Here is a 26,393-nt window from a genome sequence, read left to right as displayed (position 1 = left end):
AAATGACACAACGACAAGAACCGCTTGTTTTTTTAAGGAGGAAAATAAAGACATTTGCAAAAACTCTTATAATGACAGCGGCTTCTCCCCCTCTTTTGCATCGGCGTCTCTGTGGTGACAGCTGTGTTTGAGGCGACTCACTGAGAGGTCAGAAGGTGGGACTTGGGACGGTGATGCGTCTGAAAAGCCCTTCGGTCCCCTCGGGGGGTCTGTTGACTCGCCTCATTGAATAAATGCCCCCGTCATCCTTACCGAAAAAGTGTCTCTTTACGGGATTAGGCCCTGACAAACATGTCTTTATTCTGTGGCTGTTAGGCTCCAGCACCCCCCACAGTCACCTACAGCGCCCCTGTGATGTTTGACTGGGTGACGTTTAAAGGGATGTGTCTGTCACAGGTCTGGCGACCAATGCCCGGCCTTCCAGCTGCGCCGCTGCCACTCAACGTCCAATGGGAAGCAGGCTCAGATGCGGCCGTACATCCCACGAGTCAACCCCCCCCCCCCCCCCCCGCATTTAAAAGCGTGGCTCTGAGGTCCTGCTCCTCTCATAAAGCGCGGTATAATGTAACTGTGCCACTGCTGCTGGACAGGTTCGATGAAGGACAGTGACGAAAAAAAATAAACACACGATTTATCCCAATAGTAACTAACGAGGCCAGGGACAAAAGCACTTCAGAGGTAAGGACGGACACCTTTAATCATAGCAGGGGATTGACGTAAAACAACGTGTTTTTGATGATATTGATTGGACATAAAGTGGCGTAAAAATGGACGGACGGATGAAGGTCGAGCTTCTGATTATCTAATGGCAGGAATCCGAATCACAAATATTCGGAATAGGACGATGGAGACACTGCTACTGGCTCTGCTTGGACTTCACACTGTGATGGGAATGGGGTGAGTAAGATGCTTTTTTGACAATAAATAATGAGGTGAATGTAAAAAAACGCGTGTTCAGACCACAGCACAATAACCAGCTAACGCTGTGGTAAGTGAATGATGGATAAGATGATGTGGTTGTTAATTTAAGTGATGAATCATCACTTGTGTACGATTGGTTTCGTATTCATGAGGAAATGACATGCGCACACCAAATGATTCAATTCAATTCTATTTTATTTACATACAAGACGGAAACCTTTAGAGCAGGGGTTCTCAAAGTTGTGATACCTGAGGGCCAATTTAGGAACCCGACATTGGACTGAGGGTCGACAAAGGAAAAAACCAGAGAAAAAAAAAAAACAGAAATAAATCCCATTTGTAATCATTTTAATGACCAGATTGCAGTTCTACGGTTTACACTTATTGATCCACCAACACAATCTCTGCTAAATAATGAGTTGTAATCTCCATCCACCAACAGACTATCTGCCAAATAATGAGCTCTTATCTCCATCCACCAACTAACTGCCTGCAAAATAATGAGCGGTTATCTCCATCCACCAACACATTGTTTGCCAAATAATGAGCCGTTATCTCCATCCACCAACACAATCTCTGCTAAATAATGCGCTGTAATTTCCATCCACCAACAGAATGTCTGTCAAATAATGAGCTGTTATCTCCATGCACCAACAGAAGGTTTGCCAAATAATGAAATGTTATCTCCATCCAACAGACTATCTGCCAAATAATGAGCCGTTATCTCCATCCATCAACACAATCTCTGCTAAATAATGAGCTGTAATCTCCATCCACCAACTGACTGCCTGCAAAATAATGAGCCGTTATCTCCATCCACCAACAGACTGTCTGCCAAATAATGAGCCGTTATCTCCATCAACCAACAGAATGTCTGCCAAATAATCCGCTGTTATCTTCATCCACCAACAGACTATCTGCGAAATAATGAGCTGTTATCTCCATCCACCAACAGACTGCCTGCAAAATAATGAACTGTTATCTCCATCCACCAACAGAATGTCTGCCAAATAATGAGCTGTTATCTCCATCCACCAAAAACATTGTTTTCCAAATGATGAGCCGTTATCTCCATCCACCAACACAATCTCTGCTAAATAATGCGCTGTCATTTCCATCCACCACCAGACTGTCTGTCAAATAATGAGCTGTTATCTCCATGCACCAACAGACTATCTGCCAAATAATGAGCTGCTATCTCCATCCACCAACACATTGTTTACCAAATAATGAAATGTTATCTCCATCCAACAGACTATCTGCCAAATAATGAGCCGTTATCTCAATTCCACCAACACAATCTCTGCTAAATAATGAGCTGTAATCTCCATCCACCAACAGACTGTCTGCCAAATAATGAGCCGTTATCTCCATCAACCAACAGACTGTCTGCCAAATAATGAGCCGTTATCTCCATCAACCAACAGAATGTCTGCCAAATAATCCGCCGTTATCTCCATCCACCAACAGACTATCTGCCAAATAATGAGCTCTTATCTCCATCCACCAACTGACTGCCTGCAAAATAATAAACTGTTATCTCCATCCACCAACAGACTGCCTGCAAAAAAATGAACTGTTATCTCCATCCACCAACAGAATGTCTGCCAAATAATGAGACGTTATCTCCATCCACCAACACAATCTCTGCTAAATAATGCGCTGTAATTTCCATCCACCACCAGACTGTCTGTCAAATAATGAGCTGTTATCTCTATGCACCAACAGGATGTCTGCCAAATAGCGCTGAAAGGATCCACAGTCTGGAACATTTTATTGAGAATTGAGAATAAATGTAATGTTTTTTTCTTGATCAGTTCTGATAATATTTTAGTTCAGTGTTAGTACGTGAACCAGAAGTCTGCTCATTTTTCCAGACACTGGTGTGAACATGTGGTGGAGCAGAGAGTGGAGCGAGTCCTGTCTCCACGTCTGCAGCTGGAGGTGAGCTGCACTGAGGTGTATCAGTACAACACGCAGGGCTGGAGGCTCGATGTGGACAGGATGCGGGTCAAACATGGAGGTGACGACGGCATCGCGCTGTACTACAAACAGAGGGGGCCAAAGGCATCCTGCTTTTTGTACAAGTGAGTGAAAGGTGTGGTCTAATCCTGTGTAGTTTAAAAAGCTGTAAAAGGACTCGACAGTTCTTCACCTCGAACAGATGTGTTAGGCCCCGTTTACACCAAGGGAAAATGCAGACAAGGCCTCTCATTTATACGGTGGCCCTGAGGTGCAAAACACAAACGCAAATCACAAAACACAAACGCAAATCACGAAACACAAACGCAAATCAAAAACACAAAAACATTAACTCACAACGCAAACACAAATCACACAACGCAAACACAAAAGCAGAAAATATGAAAACATTAACTTACAACGCAAACACGAAAGCTGAAAACACAAAAACATTAACTCACAACGCAAACACAAATCACACAACGCAAACACAAAAGCGGAAAACACGAAAACATTAACTCACAACGCAAACACGAAAGCAGAAAACACGAAAACATTAACTCACAGCGCAAACACAAATCACACAACGCAAACACAAAAGCAGAAAACACGAAAACATTAACTCACAACGCAAACACGAAAGCAGAAAACACGAAAACATTAACTCACAACGCAAACACAAATCACACGACGCAAACACAAAAGCAGAAAACACGAAAACATTAACTCACAACGCAAACATGAAAGCGGAAAACACGTAAACATTAACTCACAACGCAAACACAAAAGCAGAAAACACGTAAACATTAACTCAATACGCAAACACAAATGCAGAAAACACAAAAACATTAACTCACAACGCAAACACAAAAGCAGAAAACACGTAAACATTAACTCAATACGCAAACACAAATGCAGAAAACACAAAAACATTGCGTTGTGAGTTAATAGTTTTGTGTTTTCTGCTTTTGTGTTTGCGTTGTGAGTTAATGTTTTTGTGTTTTTGATTTGCGTTCGTGTTTTTTGATTTGCGTTTGTGTGTTTTGCACCTCAGGGCCACCGTACATTTACACGAAAACAGTGTTTTTAATCACAGAATACGATTATTTCTAAAAACCACCGGCCAAAGTGGAGATTTACGATAACGCCGGTTATGTGTTGTCGTCCCAACTGGGAGAAACAGGGTTTTAGGTTCTCAGGAGACAACGGCACATCAGTTACCACGGTGATTTATTCTTCAACAGGATGTGTTAATCCTGCCGCTCAATCCGTCCGGTCAGCTGTTAATCTGATCCTTCTTGGAGTTTTATCAGCCTGTAACAGGCAAGTAAAGCCACGCTTGATTTGTTCTCTCGGGTTTGTCCATTACAGGCTCCGGTAGAAACATGGCGTCTCGCTACTACGGAAATGAAACAAAAACTATTATACAGCGACTAAACCAGCGTTTTTCAACCAGTGTGCCGTGAGAGATGGTCAGGTGTGCCGTGGGAAATTGTCCGATTTCACCTAATTGGTCTAAAAATATTTTTTGAAAACAAATATATAACTATCTGCAAATAATATGGATATAAATATTCAAGGCACTTTGATAAGAATGACTAAATTGTTAATATAGGCTACAGAGTATCATTTTTTAAACATTTTTATTTGAATGAATGAAATGAGTTTTTAATGCCGTGGCACCGGAGTCCAGGCACCGTTTAGCTTTTAGCTCCGTTAGCTCCTTGAGTGTCGTTTAGCATTAGCCTATAGTGCTAACAAATAACCAGCGCACCTGTGTACCGCGTATGTGTGCCTCTGTTTTTAAAGTTTAGCGTTTCTTTCGAGACTCATTTTAACAATCGGGAGTGTCGTAAACATGACGTTACATGTGTCTTTTACCGGTCAGTTGCCATGGAAACGCGGCATGCGTTAATGTTAACGCTGTATAGGGCCCAGCACTTTATATTATAAATCATTTTTTTATGATTTTTTTGTTGTTGTGAAACATTTAGGTAACCATTTTAGCGAGGTTGTTTTGTTTGTTAATACAAGCTTTGTAATTTTTTTTTGGCTTCTTAAATGTGAATATTGTCTGGTTTCTTTGCTCCATTTGACAAAAAAAATCATTAAAACTAGGTTCCAGGTTTGATAAACACTGATCAACATTTTTACATTTTTAACTACGGACAAAAAAAGAATTTGACAGATTAATCGGTTCTAAAACTAAACAGTATATTTAATTAAACAGTGAAAAGGCATCTCTAGCACGTTTTTTTTAACATGGTTTAACTCTCTTCCATGTAGGCTACTGCACTTTATTTAAATTTTTGTAAACAATACAATGTGCACATAATATCCTCTTTTATGTCATGTGCCTCCTCATAACGTATAATAGTGGGCCGCCATGGCCAAAGTTGCCAGGGCCATTTTTTGGTCCCAGTCCAGCCCTGTCAACGGTGTGTTGAAATAAACTGATAAGATCTTATTGACAATGCTTAAGTGCTTGTGAAGGTTACACCGATAACAAGGAGGAGAGCCCAGTTTTCACAGTTTTTTTTTTCTGTTCACCTCAGGCCCCCAGAGATGGAGAAGGAGACGGTGAATAAGACGGTGAGGGCGTGCTGTGAGGGCTGGAGCGGCCCACGCTGCTCTGAGGGTGAGGACAAAGGATGTCCATATGTGTATATATCTTGTTTTATGTGCGGTGTGTTACGTGTCTTACGTGAGCTTTTATTGTATGTTTAACGTTTAGATTATTGAACCCTCGTCACTGGCTTCTTTCAATGTTCTAAAGAAACAAGTTTCAAGTCTTCACCTTCAGGTGAAGATAGGAGATGAGGAGGATTTTCCAGATATTTCACTTTTAAACATTGCTGAACTGCAACATGAACACTGTGTTACTCAGTGAATACTAGTGACATGGATGCATTTCAAATGTTAGTCCAAAAAACAGTTTCATGCTTCGCTCACTTCATCATCACCAGCTGCAAACACCAGTGTGGTGTTAACTGAAATGTAAATATTCCACGAGTCGACTGATTTTGAGTAATTTTACTGACATTAGTCAAGCGAGTCTCATGTCCTCAAATTTGTGACTTAAGTCAGACTCGAGTCAAGTCACGAGTCCCTCTGCTCATGTGAGGGATGTATGTAAATAACATTATACTGTTATTTTACAAAAGTGCAATATAAACATATAATATCCCATGCTCAGTCTCTGTCTATAATGTAAATATCTAGTCCATACTGTATTCTGGAAATTGTCGATAATGTACACTATACATTCTATTCTATTTATCTTTATATTTATATAGTCTTAGTGTTAATATCTTTTTATTTTGTACTCTTGTTAATGCATGGTTATTATTTATTATCCTTATCTTTACTGTCTTGCTGCTGTAACGCTGTAAATGTCCCCACTGCGGGACGGATAAAGGACTCTCTTTTCTTATCTTATGTGTGAAAGTGTGAAAGTTATTCTCTGCGTGTTTTCCGTCGTTGTTGACTTACCGTACCTACCGCACGTTTGCCTCGCCTTTCACAGGGGTGGCTGTGCGTGGCTGGTGTTACTCCACTTGGAGCTGCGCCGAGTTTCCCGGACTTCATAACTCCTCGCTGATGCCCCTGGATCAGTGCTGCAGCAGCATGTGGGGACTGACCTGGAGGAATGCCTCTGATCACAGCTGCTTGTCTTGCACCTACACTCTCCTCCCTGGTGAGAAAACACACACACACACACACACAAACACACAGAAACCACATTATTTTGTATTATTAAAAAGCCAATAAAACCGTAGCTTCGCCTATTTCTGGCACTCTGCGTCCCTTTTTGGCAAATACGAGTACAACTGTAATTGCAGGCTGTCTATGTATGTACCAGAATATTTACTATGAGCCAACTGTAGCAATTGTACCTGAATATTATTGGTACTGTTACTTATATTTCTGCCAAAATAGCCTATTGTGGCCATTGCACCTTAATGCTGTTTATATTGTTACTTTTAATTTGGTAAGAGCCAATTGTGACTGTTATACCCGAATGTTGGTGGTACTGTAACTTAGTGGATGCTCAAATGAAGCAGTATTGAACCACTTGGCCAATTGTATTGAACATGTGTTCATTCATTCAAAGCTTCATTTCAGTGACATCTAGTGGTGAAATAGTAGACAACAAACACTGTCAATATTATGTTCAGCTGATTCAGTAGACGTATGTTGACGTGTATCTGGGATTGAGGGAGACAAAAAGTAGTTTTTAAAAGTAGGTGCAGGAAAGGTGGTGTGTGCTTGTGTAACTCAGACAGTCATGGCATAGTTTTTATCTGTTTTTGGACTTTTTTTGCCGACCTCTCCAGCTTTGGAAAAAAACACGTTCACAAGGAACCGATGAGGCCGTTATGCATGAATATTGTTGAGCCAACAATAACTCTCCAAACTCTAAACTGACCGCAACTCTCCTTCAAAAACCCACATTCTGAATGGAGCCTGAGTTGGTCTATATAGCTGTAAAACCTCGCGGCAAAATCTGAACCACTTCCCGAAGCAATCACGTGGTACGGCCGGTGGCAGCGAGGCTTCGGACGTCATCATTTTTGGCTCCTCCCCTTCGCGGAAAAGCCCCCTTCATTACTCGACACGCGCTTCGAAGCCTCGGCGCATCTCGTAACATCACTGCTGTAACTGTAACCTTTTTGCACTTTGCGCAAATTGTATTGTACCGGAATGTTGGTGGTTTTGTTACTTACCTTTTTTTTTGCACAAAACTAGCCGCCATTTTTAATAAATAAGTGCAAAATAATTTATACCATTTTGTATCTGTTTCTATCCGTTTACTGTACATGCAACACAAAATAGTAGTACAGTCAGGGGCTGACCGGCCCACTGGCTGGACAGACTTCCGAAAAGCTGGACCTCCAGAGATTTTAGTTGAATAGTCCTGTTCTACAAGGACGAGTCTCTCATCTCAACGTCTCTCCCGTGTCTCCAGACTCCCAGTCCTCGCCACTGGTGCGCAGCGGTTTTCTGGGCAGCTCTCGGGGGCCACAGGGCTCGGCCACCTGCGTGTCCTGGGGTGGAGCTCATTACCGCACTTTTGACAAGAAGCACTTCCACTTCCCGGGCAGATGCACTTACCTGCTGGCCTCCTCTGCTGATGGCACATGGGCAGTTTACATCGGCACAGTCTGTGAGGAGCGAGGCGACTGCAGTAAAGTGAGAAATCTGTATTATTAACATTTAGATGCCGAGTTTGAGGTCAATAAAAAACTCGCTCGTATCTTGCTTTATTGTAATGTTTTGTGTCTTCCAGGCTTTGAAAATGATGCTGGGTCTGGATCTGGTGTCAATTCATCTCGGGAACTTAACACTGAACGCACTTCCTGTTGCTCGCGGACAACCTCTTTTCCAAAACGGTAAACTTGTCTTTCGCTGTTTTCACTTCAGCACGGTTTTGATCGGATTTCTCTGGTCTGATATTGTTTTCGTGTAATCTCAGTCTAAAGTTCTAAACTGAAGTTCAGTGGAACAGGAGAATAATAGGACGTAGCAGATATAAGTGTGTCCTTCTCTGAACAGGAGTGAGCGTCCACTGGCTCGGGGACTTTGTTTTGGTGGAGAGTGGCCTCGGGGTGAGAATCAAGTTTGACCTGTCCAATACAGTTTATCTGACAGTGACTGGTGAGCACCTGGCAGCCACAAGGGGGCTCTGCGGAGTCTACAACAACAACCCTGATGGTGAGAGAAGAACAGTGCACACTAGTTTATTAGGGCTGTAAGGATACACAAAGTCACGATTCGATTCGTATCACGATTTTTGACCCATGATTCGATACATTCCATGATTATTTTTTACATTTAAAAAACATTTTATTTAAACATCATTTACTTATATAGCAACTTAATGTAGCATTTAATAACACTATTTTGGAACATTGTGAACAGATTTGAACATAAATAAATAAATAACCAAAGATTTCTCTCTTTTCTGTAACAAAATAACACTGTTGAAAAATACAAAGTAATGATCAATCAGACTGGGATTTGTACCCAAAGCATGCTGGGAAGTGTAGTTCTTCATGAGAAGCAGTTTTGTTCCAGTGGAAATAACTTGTTTTAGCTGTGTTTGGTAAACATAAGAATGGTTTATATGAGCTTTTAGCTGAGTTTCTGACCTTTCTGTGGGTATGCAGCATGTCTGTGTTTGTTAAAGTTAGACATGGTTTTATGACGCTTTTGTCGCTGCGTCTGACGCTGACCCTGGTAAAGAAGAGATTAACGCGATTAAAAAACACAACGCGTTAATGACGACTGTAATTAATTAATCACGATTAAAGCTATAATTTGACACCCCTAATAAAAAATAAGTTTGGAAGCACTAACAGCTCATATCATGTGGCTGACTGGAAAAATAACTGGGAGTTAGAAAGAGTGTTTCGCGATTCTGCCTTCTCACATCGCGACACAGGTTCGTGGCTCTGAGTATCGCGATTTCGATACGCATATCGTTACAGCCCTATAGTTTATACATGAGAGTCATGGTTTGCGGTGATTAGTCTGTGTTTATCCTGTTACATTCAGGTTTTTCCTTCCTCTATCGTAGATGATTTCACCACAATGCGTGGAACGGTGTCCCTGTTTGCTGCCAGCTTTGGTAACTCATGGAAAGTTCCTGACCAGCAGAATGAAGTAACACAATGGATTTTTTTTTTTTACGACAGTGTCTTTTTTTTTCTCTCTTTGTGTAAGGTTGTGAAAATGTTGATTAAAATCGCCATTTGTGTTTGTCAGGACTGCAGTGATGCAGCTGAGCTCGGTCACAGCTGTGACGTCTCAGGAGACCCTGCTTTACGTCGGCAGGCAGAATCTGTGTGTCATCAGCTGCTGGAAAAGCCCTTCAAACAATGTCACTCCAGGGTGAGACACTCCACACTCTGGTCACGTGTCCATCACGAGCTTCGCTAAGTTTCTAATTAGGGATGTGAATCTTTGGGTGGCTCTCGATTCGATTCCGATTCCGATTCTTAGGGTCACGATTCGATTCAAAATCGATTCTCGATTCGACCGATTCGATTCATAAGATTCTCAATGCAAAAATTGATACAATGCATAGTCTGTTAAGGAAAATTATGGCATCAAAACAATAGAGTTTGTATAAGATAATGTGATCACACAAAGGCAAACTTAAGACAAAAGTTAACATTGATTCATTCAAAACAAATAAAAACTTACTTACTGTACAAAAGGATAACTTGCATAAATAAAAGCTTAGACTAGCTGCCTTTTTCAAAAATAGACTGTACACAAATAACACAAACTGGTGTTTTGTGTGGTTTTTCAAAATAAAAACTTAAAAAACACCACCAACTGACATTATTGCAGCAAACATCTTCTTTTATTCTCTCTCTAATCTAATCTATTAAAGGTCACATAGAGTGGTCCTGTTGCACATAATATGTTAGTTATGGAGGTCTACTTATATACATTAAGTTGTTTTTATGCTCAAAAACCTCCTAGTTGCTGTAAACGAGCCGATAGAAATCCTCTTTTCTGACGCTGTTCGTCAGCCGCAATGTTTCAGAGTGAACTTTCACCCCCAGAAGACAGAGTCTTGTGATTGGCCAGTACTATTCAGCACACCCGCTCTCAGAAGCACAGCTCCCCCCTCTGGAGCGGTGGATGCACTGCTCCTCATTATCAAAACATTGTTTTAACAGTGTTTAAAAATAGCTTCTTCACGACTCCCCGCCTCAGTCCCTTTGACGACCTTTGACCCGGAGTCAGACCCAGAGTCAGAAGACACTGTCGCTCGTGAAACACCTCCACAACGGACGTTATTCTTCTTCTGCGGTTCAATGTACGCAACCGGATGTGCCCGGACTAGTGCCCGGAGCAGGAGGATCTGCTGTTCAGGAGAACCGCTGTTTACATAACTATTACGGGATTTTCAGAGATCTCGCTGAGCCCGAGATTACAATAAAACACAGAGTTCTCAGCAGTGGCGGAACTGTTTGTTTAGAACCTTCAGGGCTTCATAAACAAGGTAATGACGCAGATACACACTAAAAAACAGCGTTAATAGGAACTTCCAGTCTAGGTCCGCTTTAATCTTCTTCTGACACCTATTATAAAAGAATAACCGTTGTATCCCAGTGGTTAAGTAGGTGGACTTGTGTCTTGAAGGTAGTAGGATTGAATCCACCAGCTTCACCTTATTATTGTAGTAAGCATTATATATAATATATAGGGTGTGTGGTGGTAACCTCGACCGGACCAGCCATGCATTTGCCTCGATGTCTCACTCCACGGTTTCTTAAAAGTTGGCAGCCCCGGAAGAAGCAGGTTTGTTTTTCAACGATTGGGTGAAGGGATGCGTGTTTGAAAAGTGAGTTTTCTGTCTTTCAGTTGGACCCAGCAGCGTACGTGGACTCCTGCCTCTACCTGTACTGCAGCCTCCCTCGCAGAGAGAGGGACCACGCCGTGTGTGACACTCTGGCCAGCTACGTCAGAGAGTGTGCCCAGCAACACGTCGTCATCATGTGGAGGACAGCCACGCTTTGTGGTAATGAAATGACGAACAACTGACGGTGGCTCAGTCTTTAAAGAAGACGCATATTGTCCTTCAACTCCTTTTTGTCGTTGTTCCTTTAGGTCGTGTCTGTCCCAGAGGTCAGGTGTTTTCAGACTGTGTGTCCTCCTGTCCCCCCAGCTGTGCGTCCCCTCAACCCCCAGCTGTCGGACAGTGCAGGGACGAGTGTGTGGGAGGCTGCGAGTGTCCACCAGGCCTATATCTTCACCAAGGACTCTGTCTGAAGAGGGACAGTTGTCCCTGTTTCCACCGCAGACGCACATACCAGGCAGGGGACAGGATAGAGCAGCGGTGTAACACTTGGTGAGACTGAATCCTGTGTTTGATCGAGTGCTTCCTCACTCTTCTTCTTCTTCTTCTTCTTCTAAAGCATTTTTAATCATTTTTAATTCCCCCAGTGTTTGCCAAGCAGGCCAGTGGCAGTGTACCGGTGAAAAGTGTGCTGGCCAGTGCAGCCTGATGGGGGCGCTGCAGGTGACCACCTTTGATAAGAAGAGGTATTCACTACAGGGCGGAGACTGTTCCTTCACTGCTGTGGAGGTAAGACGTGAGATGAGACCTTTTGGTTTGCGATGACCTTAGAGCAGGAGTCTGCAACTTTTTGTATGAAAAGAGCCATTTATGTCTCCTCTCCACCCAAATAAAATTAATCTGGAGCCACAAAACTCCATTTGACCCATTGAATTAAGATTATATCACATTTAAGTTTTTTTTATACAGATAAACTATATACAGAATAAAGACACGTTGCATTAAGAACTACAAAAAGAAAACTGTTGACATTTCATTACTGCCTTCAACCTTTGATTAAGTGGAAGAAAAAAAACACCTGATTATGTAGATCTCGTCCTTCTATTGTTTGTGGGAATTAATTAAATTAAAAGTAATTTAAATAGATAAAGCAAAATTCGGATTTTATGTAGTTCATGCTTGAGCAAACCTGCCTGGATCCAAAGAAGGACGGGACAATGGATCTTATACCACCAAATATTAAAACACTTATTGATCACCTTGATCTCTAAATAAGAGGTGTTCACTTTGAAAGACCAAAATGAAAATAAAATAACAAAAGTGAAGAAATGTTTTTATTCCAATCTACAAGGAGCCACCGCAGAAGGGCTCTAGAGCCGCAGGTTGCAGGTAGTCAGGTTTAAATATGTGTGTGTGTGTGTGTGTGTTCAGGACTTTGTGGACAGGAAGCTTGTGGTCAGGGTGCGCTGTGGAGCGTGTACAGCAGGAGGAGGAGCAGGAGGAGGCCTGGGTTGTCTCAGGGAGGCGTCAGTAACAGCACTTCGCACAACTGTCACCATCACAGACTCTGGTGAGTCAGTTTAAAGGGACAGTCCGGAGGTTAGGGTGGCTAAAACAAGGTTAACGGTTATGTTTTCATTCATTTCATATATCATGAGCTGAAAATGAAGAGCAGTGAACGTCTACACTTGCAGGGACAGTGATGTTGAACGGCCAGAGAGAGAACTTACCCGTGGTGACGGGAGACCTGGTCGTACGCAAGGCCTCGTCCTCCTTTCTCCTCGTGCAGACGTTCGGAGCTCAGCTCCTCTGGTATCTCGACGGACCTTTGGCCCTCATCACTTTACAGCCGGGCTTTGCAAACAAGGTGAGCCTCGCATTTAGAGCTGAAACAATGAATCGATTAATCCGTTATTAAATTAATCGTCAACTGTTTTGATAACCGATGATTGGTTTGAAGCTTTTTTCATGATTAAAACGCCAGATTTCTGATTGTTTTAGCTTCTTAAATGTGAATATTTTCTTCATTTCTTTGCTCCATAAAACAAAGAAATGATTAAAACCGAATTATTTTGGTTTGTGGACAAAACGAAGACATTCGAGAACATTGCCATTTCCAGGTTTGACATTTTATGGACCAAACGATTCATCGATTAATTGTCACATTATATACAGATCTTGTAATTAAAGACATGCCTCGGCACAGCACGGTTATTTCCATTAGCGATTGTCCTTGGTACCTGGTAGAGTAGTTCATATATGAATTTTAAATCTTCGGTAAAACCAAAGACGAAGCGTTTGCTTTAAACGTGTTTTTCCAGGTGCGTGGTCTGTGTGGAACGTTGACCTGGAACCAGCACGATGATTTCACCACCCCAGAAGGAGACGTTGAGAACAGCGTGTCCTCCTTTGCTGGTAAATTTACATCAGAGCCCTGTTCTCTACCTGGAGGAGCTCCGCCTGATCCCTGCACCACATACACTCAGAGGAGAGACTACGCCGAGAGCGTGTGCTCCATCATCCACAGCAGTGTCTTTCAGGTGGTGTAGAAGGAGGAACAGATCAGCTGCTCACTGTCACCTTATTTAAATATTCACACCTGCATACGTCCTGCAGGGTTGTCATGACGTGGTGGAGAGGGAGCCATATTTCCGTCTGTGTCTGTCAGAGGTCTGTGGCTGTGCTCCACAGAGGGTCTGTCACTGCACCGTCCTCGCTGCCTACGCTCGCCACTGCGCTCAGGAGGGCGCCGCCGTCCAGTGGCGCAACCACACCTTCTGCCGTGAGTAGGAAGTCGATCATATGACTGTATGTGAAACAGGAGTGGCAACTTCGCTGAAGCAGAAAATCTCTATGAATCCATAGAAATGTCCAAAGCAATTGTCTGGCCTGTGTGGTTATTTGCCCTCCCCAGCGGTCCGGTGTTCAGGGGGTCAGGTGTATCAGGAGTGTGGACGCGTGTGCGGCAGCTCCTGCTCAGATTTGCAGCGCGGCTGGAGCTGTGATGACGGCCTTCAGACGTGTGTCCCCGGCTGTCAGTGCCCACCAGGACTCGTGCAGGACCACCAGAGCCAGTGTGTGCCCGTCACCGTGTGCCCGTGTGTGCACGAGGGCAACATGTACCAGCCCGGGGCTGTGATTCAGAACAACTGTAACACCTGGTATGTTGTACTCAAAAACATCCACAACACTCATCCATCCATCCATCCATTCATTCGTGGAAGGTTATTGACACAGGGTGAGAGGCATGCTATGTGTTGAAACATTCATGCTTTCATCCACACACTCATCATGGGAGAATCGTGTGATCACACAGTTTTTTAAAACTCACTTTCCTATGACTTCATGATTCTTGTCCCCGCCCACCTCTGCTCTGCTGCTGCTGTATACACACAAACGCTCCCTCAGTCCGGTCTGATAGTTTTGCTCACGACACTACTGTCACAGTCACAGGAGGAGTCACAGGCGGAGTCACGTGGTGTGTAGAACTCAAATGAAATCACTCTATGTTCCTGCTTCCTGTTACAGGATAGGTTGATTTCATTGCGTTTCTTCGCCACAAAAACGACAATAATCCACGCTCTTGTTTACAACCTTAACCTCAAAACTTTCAGGTTTTTGGAGAATTTAATTTTTAAAGATTGACACTAATCCCAGCCTCTCCTCTTCTGTCTGTAGCGTATGTGAGCGGGGGTTGTTTAACTGCAGTCAGGAGCGCTGTGAGGAGGTCAACCCCTGTCCAGGCTCTCTGGTCTACTCTCCACGCTCCTGCCTCCTCACCTGCTCCAGCCTGGACCCTCCTGGACAACAGCAGTGGACCGGTGTGGGACAGTCGAGCTGCAGGGAGCCTCTGTCTGGCTGCATCTGTCCACCGGGAACTGTCCTCCTCGTGGGTGAACGCTTACGTTTCAGTGTTGCATAGAACATTTCAAAACCTTCTTCATGCACAACGTTAGATATTAAACACGTATCAAAACTGTAGTGCGTAACTGTAAAACACAGAAAAATGTATATTATAATTTCACACAGTGATGATTAAGTTGTTCAGCTCCTCTCGGTGTAGTAGCATGTAGCTCTCATGTCCCCGTGCACACTTCTGTCTCCTGGTCGACTGCAGGGCGACCGCTGTGCTCTTCCAGACGAGTGTCCATGTCACCACAACGGTCGACTCTACTACACGAACGACACCATCACCAAAGACTGCAACACGTGGTAATGACCGCTCGCTGCCGCCGTCGACATCACCTTTTTGTCGCTGTTAACCGTCTCGTCGTCTACGTGTGTCGTCCTCCTGCCACAGCGTGTGTAAGCAGCGCCGCTGGCTCTGCGGCCAGTCCGCCTGTGCCGGCGTGTGCGTGGCGACCGGGGACCCGCACTACGTGACCTTTGACGGCCGCTCGTACTCTTTCCTGGGCGACTGTCAGTACGTGCTGGCGAGGGAGAGCGGCGGCTCGTTCAGCGTCACGGCGGAGAACGTGCCGTGCGGGAGCAGCGGGGTCACGTGCACAAAGTCGGTCACTCTCAGTCTGGGGAATACCATCATACACCTGCTGAGAGGTAGGACAGAAGGTCATCTGCACTGTGCGAAATTACGCGGGGGGTCTGGGGGGGCTAGACCCCCTGAAAGCCTCAAATGGAAAATCTGAGAGTGGTCTAAAAAATAAACCTTTGTGTTAAAGGGGACCTCGACCGGAAGTTCCAATTAACGCTGTTTTTTAGTGTGTATCTGCGTCATTACCTTGTTTAACTTTTTAAACCTTTAAAACTTTATTTTTTATGTTTCAACAAAAAGAACACGGGTAACACACTATTTAGCATTAGTTGAGCATTAATAAATATTGAATTCATCATTTATAACGCAAGAATACTCATTAGTATGTAGTTTATAAACACAGTTATAAATGTTTTACTCATGTGCTGAAGTGTTAGCATGTACTGAGCGACTGCTGGACACAGAGAGAGGTGACAGAGCAGTCCATTGTAAGTTGATCAAAGAGTTGGTTTGTTGGAGGTGGATGCTGATTGGCTGCTTGAGTACAGCAACTGTTTGGACACTGTTCCTCAGGTGATGGGCTGAGTAAAATATTTATAACTGTGTTTATAAACCACATACTAATGAGTGTCCATGAGTTATAAATGATGAATTCAATATTTATTAATGCTTAACTAATGCTAATAGTGTGTACTTCTTATAAAGTGTTACCAGAACATGTTTGTTTTCTGTTTTTACATGTTACAGTGTAAGATTTTTGTAATTTCACTTATATATATATATATATATATATATGATCTACATACATAATGCTCTCTTATCCTTTATAACCACACAAATGTACATGATATTATTTGTAATTTTGTATTTTAATTTTTTAATTAATTGCTTTCCAAATGGCGCTGTGGAAAAGGCCCAAACAAGCCCACATCTGACAGGGAAGATAGGCAATACTGCAGGGTGGAACCTGAGGTGGTGAAACAGTATTGTGCAACATATGGGAGATGGGGTCCCCCCCGATAATAAATGAGTATTTCACTCACTGGTCATCTGGTTCTGATTTAATGTCAAATACTTTATTTTGAAAACTCTTTTATAATCAATGTCCAAAAATGAGTTGGATAAAGTCTACGTTTGATAAATGCTGCAATCCAAATGACTTTGTGACACTAACCTCCGAGGCCAGCTTTTACGTGACAATATGTCAGTATTTACATATCAATCCAAACACATAAATAGACATAACATAACAACATAAGATGCCAGTTTAGTCTCTGTGTTTCAGGTAAAGCCGTGACAGTAAACGGGATGCCAGTGACTTTACCAAAGTCCTACGGCGGCAGTGGACTGTCGCTGGAGAGCGTCGGCCTGTTTGTGTCCCTCTCCTCCCGCCTCGGCGTCACTCTGCTTTGGGATGGAGGTAGGACAACAACCTACACACACATCACCGAGCTTCACGTCTGTCAAAGTAAAGCTAATGGTTGTGGTTATTATTGTGTAGGTATGCGTGTGTATGTGCGTCTGGCTGCTCACCTGCGGGGTCAGGTCGGGGGCCTGTGTGGTAACTTTGACGGAGACGCGGAGAACGACTTCACGACGAGGCAGGGCATCGTGGAGTCCACGCCTGAGCTGTTTGGAAACTCCTGGAAGGTCAGCCCCTCCTGCCCTGATGTGGCAGACCAGGACCTACGAGACCCGTGTGCTGTAAGTTCAACGCAGAGTCTCACTGTAGAACATCTGTCTCTACTGCTCATTCTCCTTGTTGAGAAGTTGAACATGTGTACCTAATAAAGTGGCTTGTGAGTGTGTGTATCTGCACACACACTAATATTTTGGATAGGTTAAAGCTCCCACAGAGTGGTCCGATCGCACATGTATGTGAGTTATGGAGGTCTACTTGCATACATTAACTTGTTTTTATGCTCAAAAACCTCCTAGTTGCTGCAAACGAGCGATAGAAATCTCTCCTCACTGAAGCTCTCGTCAGCCGCGCTGTTTCAGACTGAAATCTCAACCCCCAGAAGACAGAACTGTCTTGTGTTTGGCCAGCCAACGAGAGCTTTTCAGGTACCTGGAATTGACGTGACTAGCACGTCAGCCCTCAGAAGCGCAGCTCCCCCCTCTGGAGCGGTGGATGCACTGCTACTCATTATCAAAACAGCCTTTTAACAATGTTTAAAAATGGCTTGGTCACGACTCCCCGCCGCAGTCTCTTCAGAAGACACTGTCGCAAGTGAAACACCACAACGGACGTTCTTCTTCTTCTGCGGTTCAATGTACGCAACCGGATGGAGCAGGAGGATCTGCTGTTCAGGAGACGCGATCCTTACGTCACGATTCCAGGCTTTTTGCAGAGCCCGAGATTACAATAAAACCCAGCGTTCTCAGCAGTGGCTGAACTGTTTGTTTCCAAACTTTAGGGCTTCATAAACGAGGTCATGGTGCAGATACACACCAAAAAACAGCGTTAACTGGAACTTCCGGTCTATGGGAGCTTTAAACTTTTATTGTTTGAGTCTTTCACACTATTCAACATCAATATTTTGTCCTTTAGATTTAACAAGAGCTGCAACCGCTCACTTTAAAAAAAAACAAACCATAACCTGTGTAAAACTAAGGTGTATATATGTAACCAAGTAAGTGTTGTGTCTTTGCCGCTGTGTCCAGCTGAATCGTCACAGAGTGATGTGGGCCAGGAGAAAGTGTGCCGTGGTGACACAGGGACTCTTCTCTCAGTGTCACCCCGAGGTGCCGTTTCAGCAGTACTACGACTGGTGTGTCTTTGACGCTTGTGGGTGAGTGACGTCGTCTAAATCGTACACAACTAAACTACAGTACTCAGCGACCTGTATATGAACGTGTGCACGGGTTCTGCTTTCATTCCGGCAGTCACATGACATGAATGTATATTTTTAAAATAGTATATAGCTATAACTCTGCTTGGATTGGGAAGAAAAAGTATCCCTTTTGCATCATTCCTGGTCCTTTAATTTTCCCTTTTTACTGAGTATCAAACTTCTATCTATCACAGTTTGCTTGTAACCCAGTGTCGTAACTGTCAAGGGTAACCAGGCAAACTATCCTGCAGTGCAGTGTTTCTCAATCCTGGTCCTGATGAGCCACAAATCCTGCATGATTTAGATGTTCCCCTGCTCCAACATCTAAAACATGCAGGTCAGTGGATCATCAGGACCAGCTTCTCCTCTTCTGTCTTTGGTGTGATACCGACTGTGTCCAATGGAAAAGATCTTTTTCAAAACAGCTTCATCTCCTTTAATAGATTTTGAACTTTTTTGGTACTTACAGGTGAGTTCTTTCCAGCATCTACCCTTTAAAAGGCTGGATTAATCCATTTTAAAATACATATATATAAAATACTCAGACTAGCCAAGATGAATCCATGACTGGTTGACCCCCTGTGTCGTGTGTTTTGGTTCCATTCTGGTTATCACCAGATTCATGTAGTGCTCCTGAAAGAAAGGACAGCTGCAGGCAGAAGTCTCTGATTGTGTGTGTTTGGTTGTTTTCAGCTGTGACTCAGGAGGAGACTGTGAATGTCTCTGCACGGCCATCGCTGCCTACGCTGAAGAGTGCAACCGCCGCGGAGTCTACGTCCGCTGGAGGTCCCAGGAGCTCTGTCGTACGTCGCTCATGTAACACACACACACACACACACATAGACACACACAGCCTATATCTTAAGTCTGGTGTCATTGTTGTGTTTTCTTCTTCTTCGTCCGTCTGTGTCTCATGTCCTCAGCGCTGCAGTGTGAGAACGGCCTGGTGTATGATCCCTGTGGACCCGCTTGTTCCTCCATGTGCCCCAGTGTTCAGTCCAGGAGTCCACACTCGGAGTGTGGCGCCCTCTCCTGTGTGGAGGGCTGTTTCTGCCCTGCAGGCACTGTACGACATGGTGAGACACATCTACAACAACAACAACAACAACACTACACTATGTATAAATACGGAGGGAATACCTCAGTGGTAAAAGTGAGTGAGGATGAGGGTTAGCAGTGGGTCTTTATACGGGGTTAACTGGAGACGCAGAGCAGCTGAATGAAGGTGGGTGTGGCTGACAGGTTGGGGGAGGGGCTAACAGGCGGGGGAGGCGGCGTATGTTAAACTGGAGAGACTGATGCACATTATTACACTCTTTGACTCTTTGGTTCCCAGTAAGACAGACTCTGCATCATCTGAAAGAAGTTAGTTGAGGGTTGGATATGAAACATATTTTAAAGTTTAAAAAAAGCAAACAAACAAGAATTCAAGATTCAAGATTTTTGTTGTCATATGTTCAGCTAAGACAGATGTCACTCTACAATTCTTACTTTACACGTCTCCCTAGTCACAAAAAAATATACTTTTTTAATTTTTTAAAAATTAAATTCAAGCTAAAATGTACCGACTAAAAATATTAATGTATGTCTAATAGTGATCTTAAACTAAGGTAAACACTTTGACTAAAATATTGAAATAAAAAAATAAAAAAGGAATCTTAGAACAGATCCATATCAAGGCAGAGTGGACAATATTGATTGATTGAATATTGCACGATTTGATTCTTGAAGAATCTTAGATAAGGTGATATAAATCATCATCCTGCCATCTCCAGTTCACTGCAGTGTTTTCTCTGAGTGGTCCGTCTTTTGTTTGTTGTTCAGGCGACAGTTGTGTCGTTCCCACTGAGTGTCCGTGTGAGTGGGAGGCTTCTATGTTTCCACCCGGAACCACCATCACTCAACACTGCCAGAACTGGTGAGTCCATCTGAACGCTTGTTCGATTACAGTCTCCATGATTCTTATTGTTATAGTAATAAATAAAAGAGTGCGTGTGACTTCCAGCTCCTGTGAGGACGGTGTGTGGCGCTGTGACGGCGCAGCCTGTCCTCCTCCCTCGCCTCCCTGTCTGGAGACAGAGTTCACGTGTGCGCGGGGCCGCTGCGTCCCCTCTCACTGGGTGTGTGACAATGAGGACGACTGTGGCGATGGCTCAGACGAAGTCTGTCCATCCACCTGCTCTGCGGAACAGTTCCGCTGTGGCAACAGTCCGAGGTGAAGCCAAACTCACGTTATCATTTCAAAATCACAGGTGTGCATAATCACATTCATGGTGGCTGAGTTCCATTTAGCTTCCTTGGTTTCAGGTTGCATACCGGTACCTCGTCCTGACTTACTGTACATGAACCGAGATCAGTAAGTCCCTGTCCCAATACCTTTCCTAACCCTACATTTTTGCCCTAACCGTAAATTTAGCTCGTAGGGGGAGCAAGGGGAAGTGCGATTTTGCCCTTTATCAACCCTCAACATGTAGTGAGCTCTGATGCGGGCTTAAAACGGAGTGAAAGATGAAATTACCCATGATGCTTTGTGAAATCAGCGAGCTGGCTGATATAACAAAGATGGCGGCCACATCTGCCAGGGAAAAATTTTGTTGTAATATATTTTCGCAAATAAGCACGTTACAGTGTCGAAGTGTGTTGGAATATGTTAGTTTGACATACATCCAAAGGACCGTTGAGCTTTGAACACTAATGTCAGAAAATAACTGACCATTTATGAACGCTAACTAGCTAGCTTGCGGCTATTTGCAGAGTGCTTCGAGAGAGTATGCCCGTCAGCGCTCAAATAGCCGCTAGCTAGCTCTGCTACGTCTGGGTAGTTTTGGTAGTTTTGTCAGTGTTTGGCTGTGAGCACCGGCGTTCACTTGAACACGAATACCCTGGACTTGTCATATTTCAATCACATTTGTGATATAGCGTTTACGAGGACGGAGAAAAACCGGCGTTGACGGAGAAAAACAAACAAGGCAACACAACAAATCAGCTGGATCCGCCAGCATTTTTCCTTGAATGAAAACAGTAGCACGCTCCACCGGTAGAATTGTCAACATGTGACGTAGGTTAGCATGTCCGTTAAGTTCACTACGCTTAATCTAATGTGCTCAAGGATGGTAGCAATTAGGGCTGCAGCCATCAAATATTTTTGTAATCGAGTATTCTACCAATTATTCCTCGATTAATTGAGTAATCGGATAAAAAAACAATTTTTTTATTATTATTTTAATTACATAATTATAATAATTTTGCATTATCAAATCAAATAATGCATCATGGAAATGACACAGCCTTGGTGTGGTTACCTAACACAGGTGAGTGTGTGCGTGAGAGAGACGAGGTGTGTGTGTGTGTGTGTGTTCTTGCGTGTAGGCAATAAAACTCTCTTGCAATTCATCATGAATAAGTTTATTATTAAAACAGTTCAAAGCTTAACATCATATCTCGTCAAATCGCATCACGAGTCACGACATTGCTACAAATACAGTACGCTCCGGTAAACTACATTATATAAGTGAACATCAATGTTTACGTAAGCGTGTGCCGGCAGCATTAGCATTAGCAACCGGATGCTATCGGCTCAGAACTGGCAGCATAACGCCCGAGATAGGAATTAAACAAATACTCGAGGCAGAGTTTTTGCCTCGAGGAATTTTTGTAATTGAGTTACTCGAATTGCTTGAGTAATCGTTGCAGCGCTAGTAGCAATCTGTAATGGCTCATAATCTATCCCAGAATTTGCTTCATGCTATGTGGTGTAGGTTAGCTATGTAAACATGCTAAACTGCCAACTATAGACATAGCCTTCATACTTGTAAACACACAGTGTGCTTCACGTAAGCATACATGAAGACTTTTAGCACGAACTGAAATGCTAGTAGCGTTGGACTATTTGTCCTTTATGAATAGTTTTAATCCAAAACTTTTTATCTTTTTAACTTTAGAGGTTTATTTGTAAATATTCACTCACGCGCTGCTTCAGTACTGACTTTACCCGATCAATAACGTGGTTGAACTCCTCACTCTGCAGTGGACCCTGTTTGAACCTGGCTCTGCGTTGTGATGGCCGTCCAGACTGTGCGGACCAGTCAGACGAGGATTTCTGCGGACCGGCCACCCCCGTGCCCCTGTGTCCACCGGGGGACTTTCAGTGCGCCAGTGGGAAGTGTTTGCCAGCCAGTCAAGTGTGTGACGGACGACTGGACTGTGGCTTTGCTGATGGCTCCGATGAGCAAGGTGAGCAAGGCTCACTTTACACATTTACCCCCTGGACAACGGACAAGACACCTGTGTGGTGTCAAATCCAGTATATATACCAACACTGTCGGGGTGTGCCAAAAAATGGATTTACTATGATTCAGAATCGATATAAAATGTCTTAGAATCATTTTTTTCTTATAAAGAGAAGTGTTTCCATGACAACTGACCAGAATAAGACGCGCGTGGCATCATGTTTACGTGCCACGGCAACAGAGTGGAGTCCAGGCACCGTTTACCACTCGGCTCCATTAGCTGCGTTAGCTCCTTTAGCGCCGTTAGCGCGCCTACAGTGGAACTGGAGCGGTCTGTTTCTTAAAGGAAAAGAGCAGCGCTACAAATAACCAGCATACCTGTGTACTGCGTATGTGTGCCTCTGTTTTTAAAGTTTAGCGTTACTTTAGAGACTAATTTTAACAATCGGGGGAGTCTCGATAACATGACGTCACTCGAGTCTTTTTACGGTCAGTCGTCATGGAAACACTACTCCTTATTAAAAAAAATCGATTCTGGGACATTTTATATCGATTCAATTGCAATTAATAACTTAATATCTCCATTTGTCATTCTGACTGGAGTAGATCATCCTTTGCATACCTATAGATTGAAGTAGAAATCATTAGAGATCAAATCGTTTTGAATCGAAAATCAATTTTGAATCGAATCGTAGCCCCGAAAAATCAGAATCGAATCGTGATGTAGTAAAAGATTCCCACCCCTATTGTTCTGTGTTTTCATAACTGTTCTCTTGTTTCCTCAGACTGCGGTGTGGTGTGTGATGACGGGGAGTTCCTGTGCGCTGGAGGACGCTGCATTCTCTATCTTCACCGCTGTGATGGACATGACGACTGTGGGGACCTGAGCGATGAGAGGGGGTGCGTGTTCATCTCCACTCAATCTACTTTGTGATGTCTGTGTTGCTCGTATATATATTTGTCACGAAGGTGAGGTCTAAAATAATCGATAAAGTCACATGAGGACCTGGGGAACCTCTGCCCTGCATGCTTCGGATGTTTCTTCACTTCCAACACACAGCGGATTCAAATGAGTCCTTATGATTCATGATCAGGCGTTGGCAGTGCTTGATGACTCAGCTGACCATCTGAATCAGTTGTGTTCTGCACGTGTATGATTATGATGGATCTGCTGTTTCAGGTGTGTTTGTGTAGCAGGAGAATTCCAGTGTCCAGGTGACCAGTGTGTCCCCGCAGACAGAGTGTGTGACGGTAACAGAGACTGCCCCTCTGGAATAGATGAAGCTGTTTGTCCAAGTAAAGGTGAAAATAACAAATAAATAAACGACTAGTATGGACAGCATATACCAGTTGTATTAATTGATTCCACATTGAATGGTTTGTACGTAATAATGTTCTCTTGCTTGGCAGTGACTTGTGCTCCTGGACAGTTTGCCTGTAGAGACGGGACATGTGTGTCCACAGCTACACTGTGTGATGGGACATCAGATTGTCCAGGTGGAGATGATGAGAACACGAGCGTTTGCTTCTCTAGTACAGCTGCACCGCCACCACCACACCTCACCCCGGCTGTGCCCACTTCAGGTAGAAGTCCTATCTTAAATCTTTCCAGATTTTGAGTGACTTCTTTTCTCACACTTTTCTGTTTCCCCAGCAGTCTGTCGGTCCTATGAGTTCAGCTGTGCCACTAACGGGCAGTGTGTGCCTCAGGCCTGGCGTTGTGATGGCGAGACGGACTGCATGGACGGCAGTGATGAGCAGCAGTGCAGCGCCCCCTGTGGTCCTGGCCAGGCTCCTTGCCTCAGTGGTGACCAGTGTGTTGACCACCAACATCTCTGCGATAGGATTCCACATTGCAGCGATGCCTCAGACGAGAGCGTAGACCACTGTGGTGAGTTGAGTTCAAATATAACAGACGAAAACTACTGGTGAAGACACTACTACTGACACTTTGTTCTCTTCCAGGATCTGCCCAGATACCGCCGTGTCCAGGAAGCTTCTCATGTGACAACCGCACCTGTGTGAATATGTCACAAGTCTGCGACGGCATTCCAGACTGTCCACGTGGCGACGATGAGTTGCTCTGTGGTGAGTGGAGTTCAAGTACCGCGGACTAGGAATTAGTGAGGTTTTAACGAAAACATGAAGTCAAGAAAGAAAAGAACAGCGAGAGAGAAAGAAAGTTTCACATCAGTAAACACATGTAAAGATCTCATGTCATGTGTTCATATTTTTGACGTCTTGTCCTGTTCAGATAAGACTGTCTCACCAGTGCCCCCTGGTGGTAGGAACACCACTGTCTCTTGCCCTGAATTCACCTGTACCGATGGATTCTGTATCCCTTTCAACATGGTAGGTGCTGAAAATGAACATTTAACTACGGTTGCCAAAAGCCAATTAATAAATATGTAAATTACGATGAACATTTAGAACATGTCTGAGGTCCTCCCTGTATCTGCTCACTGACCTCATCTCTTTACCAGGTGTGTAATGGTGTGACAGACTGTGCAGACTCATCAGTGGCGCCCCCAGGTGGTGCCACTGATGAGCAAGGCTGCAGAAGCTGGAGCTCCTGGGCTCAGTGGAGCCCCTGTAGCGCCTCCTGTGGGACAGGCTCCATGAGGCGGCAGAGAACCTGCCCACCAGGAGACGCACTGCGCCGCTGTCGGGGCCAGGATGTCCAGAGGCAGCAGTGCTTCAACACCAGCTGTGCAGGTTAAAACCACAAGATATACGTGATAAAGCCAATCAAACATGGAGTGTGTTTGTTGTGAACACATGAAGCTTTCCTGTCTCTCTGCAGTGGACGGTCAGTGGCTGCCGTGGGTGAGCTGGTCAAACTGTTCCAGTGGCTGCGGTGGAGTCCAGGTCAGACACAGAGGCTGCATCGCTCCTCAAAATGGAGGTCGAGACTGTTCTCAGCTTCCTGGACCATCAAACCTCGCCATGGAGATCAGTAAGAGCTGTCTGTGAACTATTATTAACGAGGCTTAAAGGTTCTTACAGTTGTTGGTTTGATATATATATATATTGACAGAAATGCCAGTGCTTATCAATAAGTCTTTTTTTTTATCACTCTTTATTTTTTCCATTCTCAGCATATACAATAAACATCGTCAGGGTACCATTTTCACAAGTAATGAAAGACTTTTTACATTTTACTGACAATGATATGGAAATGACCTTTTGTTTGTTTTGGTTTAATATTTATGCATAAAATGAAAAAACAAAAAGACAATAAAACCAGTAGGGGAAACATAATGAACAATGCAAAACAAAACAAAGCCTGCAGGAGAGAGTTGTATCAAAGTTTTCTGATCTTCCTTATTGTTTTTCTAGTTTATATTTGAACCATTTAGCCCAGTCCCTTTTAAATTGTCCCTCCTTCAGTCTAATTTTACATGTCACACACAATTTTCATCCACTGTTTTAGTGTTGGTATGTCTGTCTTCAGCCAATTTTTTGTGATCGTGTTTTTCCCTGCTGTTAGGAGGATTTTGATTAAATATTGTTCTCCCTTACATACTGTCTCTTGTACCTGAGGTACATTACTTGGTACAATGTTGGTGGTATCGATAAGTCATTTTAAAGACTTTATTCGTTCACATTCATTAGAATAACTAGAACTATGACTG

The 26,393-nt window shown here is 43.7% G+C and overlaps 1 protein-coding gene across 1 annotated transcript in view; it reads left to right on the top strand.

Moving 5' to 3' along the window:
• Positions 1-844: 844 nt before the first annotated feature.
• sspo (SCO-spondin) overlaps positions 845-26,393 on the top strand; it is a gene marked incomplete at both ends in the record, with an annotated part of 97,787 nt that continues 72,238 nt past the window's right edge. Inside the window, 36 exons of the mRNA XM_083901454.1 lie at positions 845-897; positions 2,799-3,008; positions 5,439-5,521; positions 6,410-6,580; positions 7,853-8,076; positions 8,174-8,276; positions 8,440-8,598; positions 9,464-9,549; positions 9,652-9,777; positions 11,266-11,422; positions 11,512-11,752; positions 11,848-11,989; positions 12,632-12,770; positions 12,895-13,067; positions 13,522-13,740; positions 13,817-13,982; positions 14,115-14,361; positions 14,879-15,089; positions 15,318-15,412; positions 15,501-15,757; positions 16,978-17,112; positions 17,194-17,396; positions 18,360-18,487; positions 19,223-19,332; positions 19,453-19,605; positions 20,354-20,447; positions 20,535-20,744; positions 22,557-22,762; positions 23,544-23,658; positions 23,939-24,060; positions 24,169-24,342; positions 24,416-24,649; positions 24,724-24,846; positions 25,013-25,110; positions 25,242-25,473; positions 25,562-25,714. Of these exons, the coding sequence (XP_083757580.1) occupies positions 845-897; positions 2,799-3,008; positions 5,439-5,521; positions 6,410-6,580; positions 7,853-8,076; positions 8,174-8,276; positions 8,440-8,598; positions 9,464-9,549; positions 9,652-9,777; positions 11,266-11,422; positions 11,512-11,752; positions 11,848-11,989; positions 12,632-12,770; positions 12,895-13,067; positions 13,522-13,740; positions 13,817-13,982; positions 14,115-14,361; positions 14,879-15,089; positions 15,318-15,412; positions 15,501-15,757; positions 16,978-17,112; positions 17,194-17,396; positions 18,360-18,487; positions 19,223-19,332; positions 19,453-19,605; positions 20,354-20,447; positions 20,535-20,744; positions 22,557-22,762; positions 23,544-23,658; positions 23,939-24,060; positions 24,169-24,342; positions 24,416-24,649; positions 24,724-24,846; positions 25,013-25,110; positions 25,242-25,473; positions 25,562-25,714 (5,752 nt within the window). The remainder of the gene's footprint in view (positions 898-2,798; positions 3,009-5,438; positions 5,522-6,409; positions 6,581-7,852; positions 8,077-8,173; positions 8,277-8,439; positions 8,599-9,463; positions 9,550-9,651; positions 9,778-11,265; positions 11,423-11,511; positions 11,753-11,847; positions 11,990-12,631; positions 12,771-12,894; positions 13,068-13,521; positions 13,741-13,816; positions 13,983-14,114; positions 14,362-14,878; positions 15,090-15,317; positions 15,413-15,500; positions 15,758-16,977; positions 17,113-17,193; positions 17,397-18,359; positions 18,488-19,222; positions 19,333-19,452; positions 19,606-20,353; positions 20,448-20,534; positions 20,745-22,556; positions 22,763-23,543; positions 23,659-23,938; positions 24,061-24,168; positions 24,343-24,415; positions 24,650-24,723; positions 24,847-25,012; positions 25,111-25,241; positions 25,474-25,561; positions 25,715-26,393) is intronic.

Source organism: Microchirus variegatus, assembly GCF_963457635.1.
Source record: "Microchirus variegatus genome assembly, chromosome: 15".
NCBI classification, from domain to species: domain Eukaryota; kingdom Metazoa; phylum Chordata; class Actinopteri; order Pleuronectiformes; family Soleidae; genus Microchirus; species Microchirus variegatus.
The sequence above is the reverse complement of the archived record's forward strand: the minus strand, read 5'-3'. Positions and strand labels throughout refer to the sequence as shown.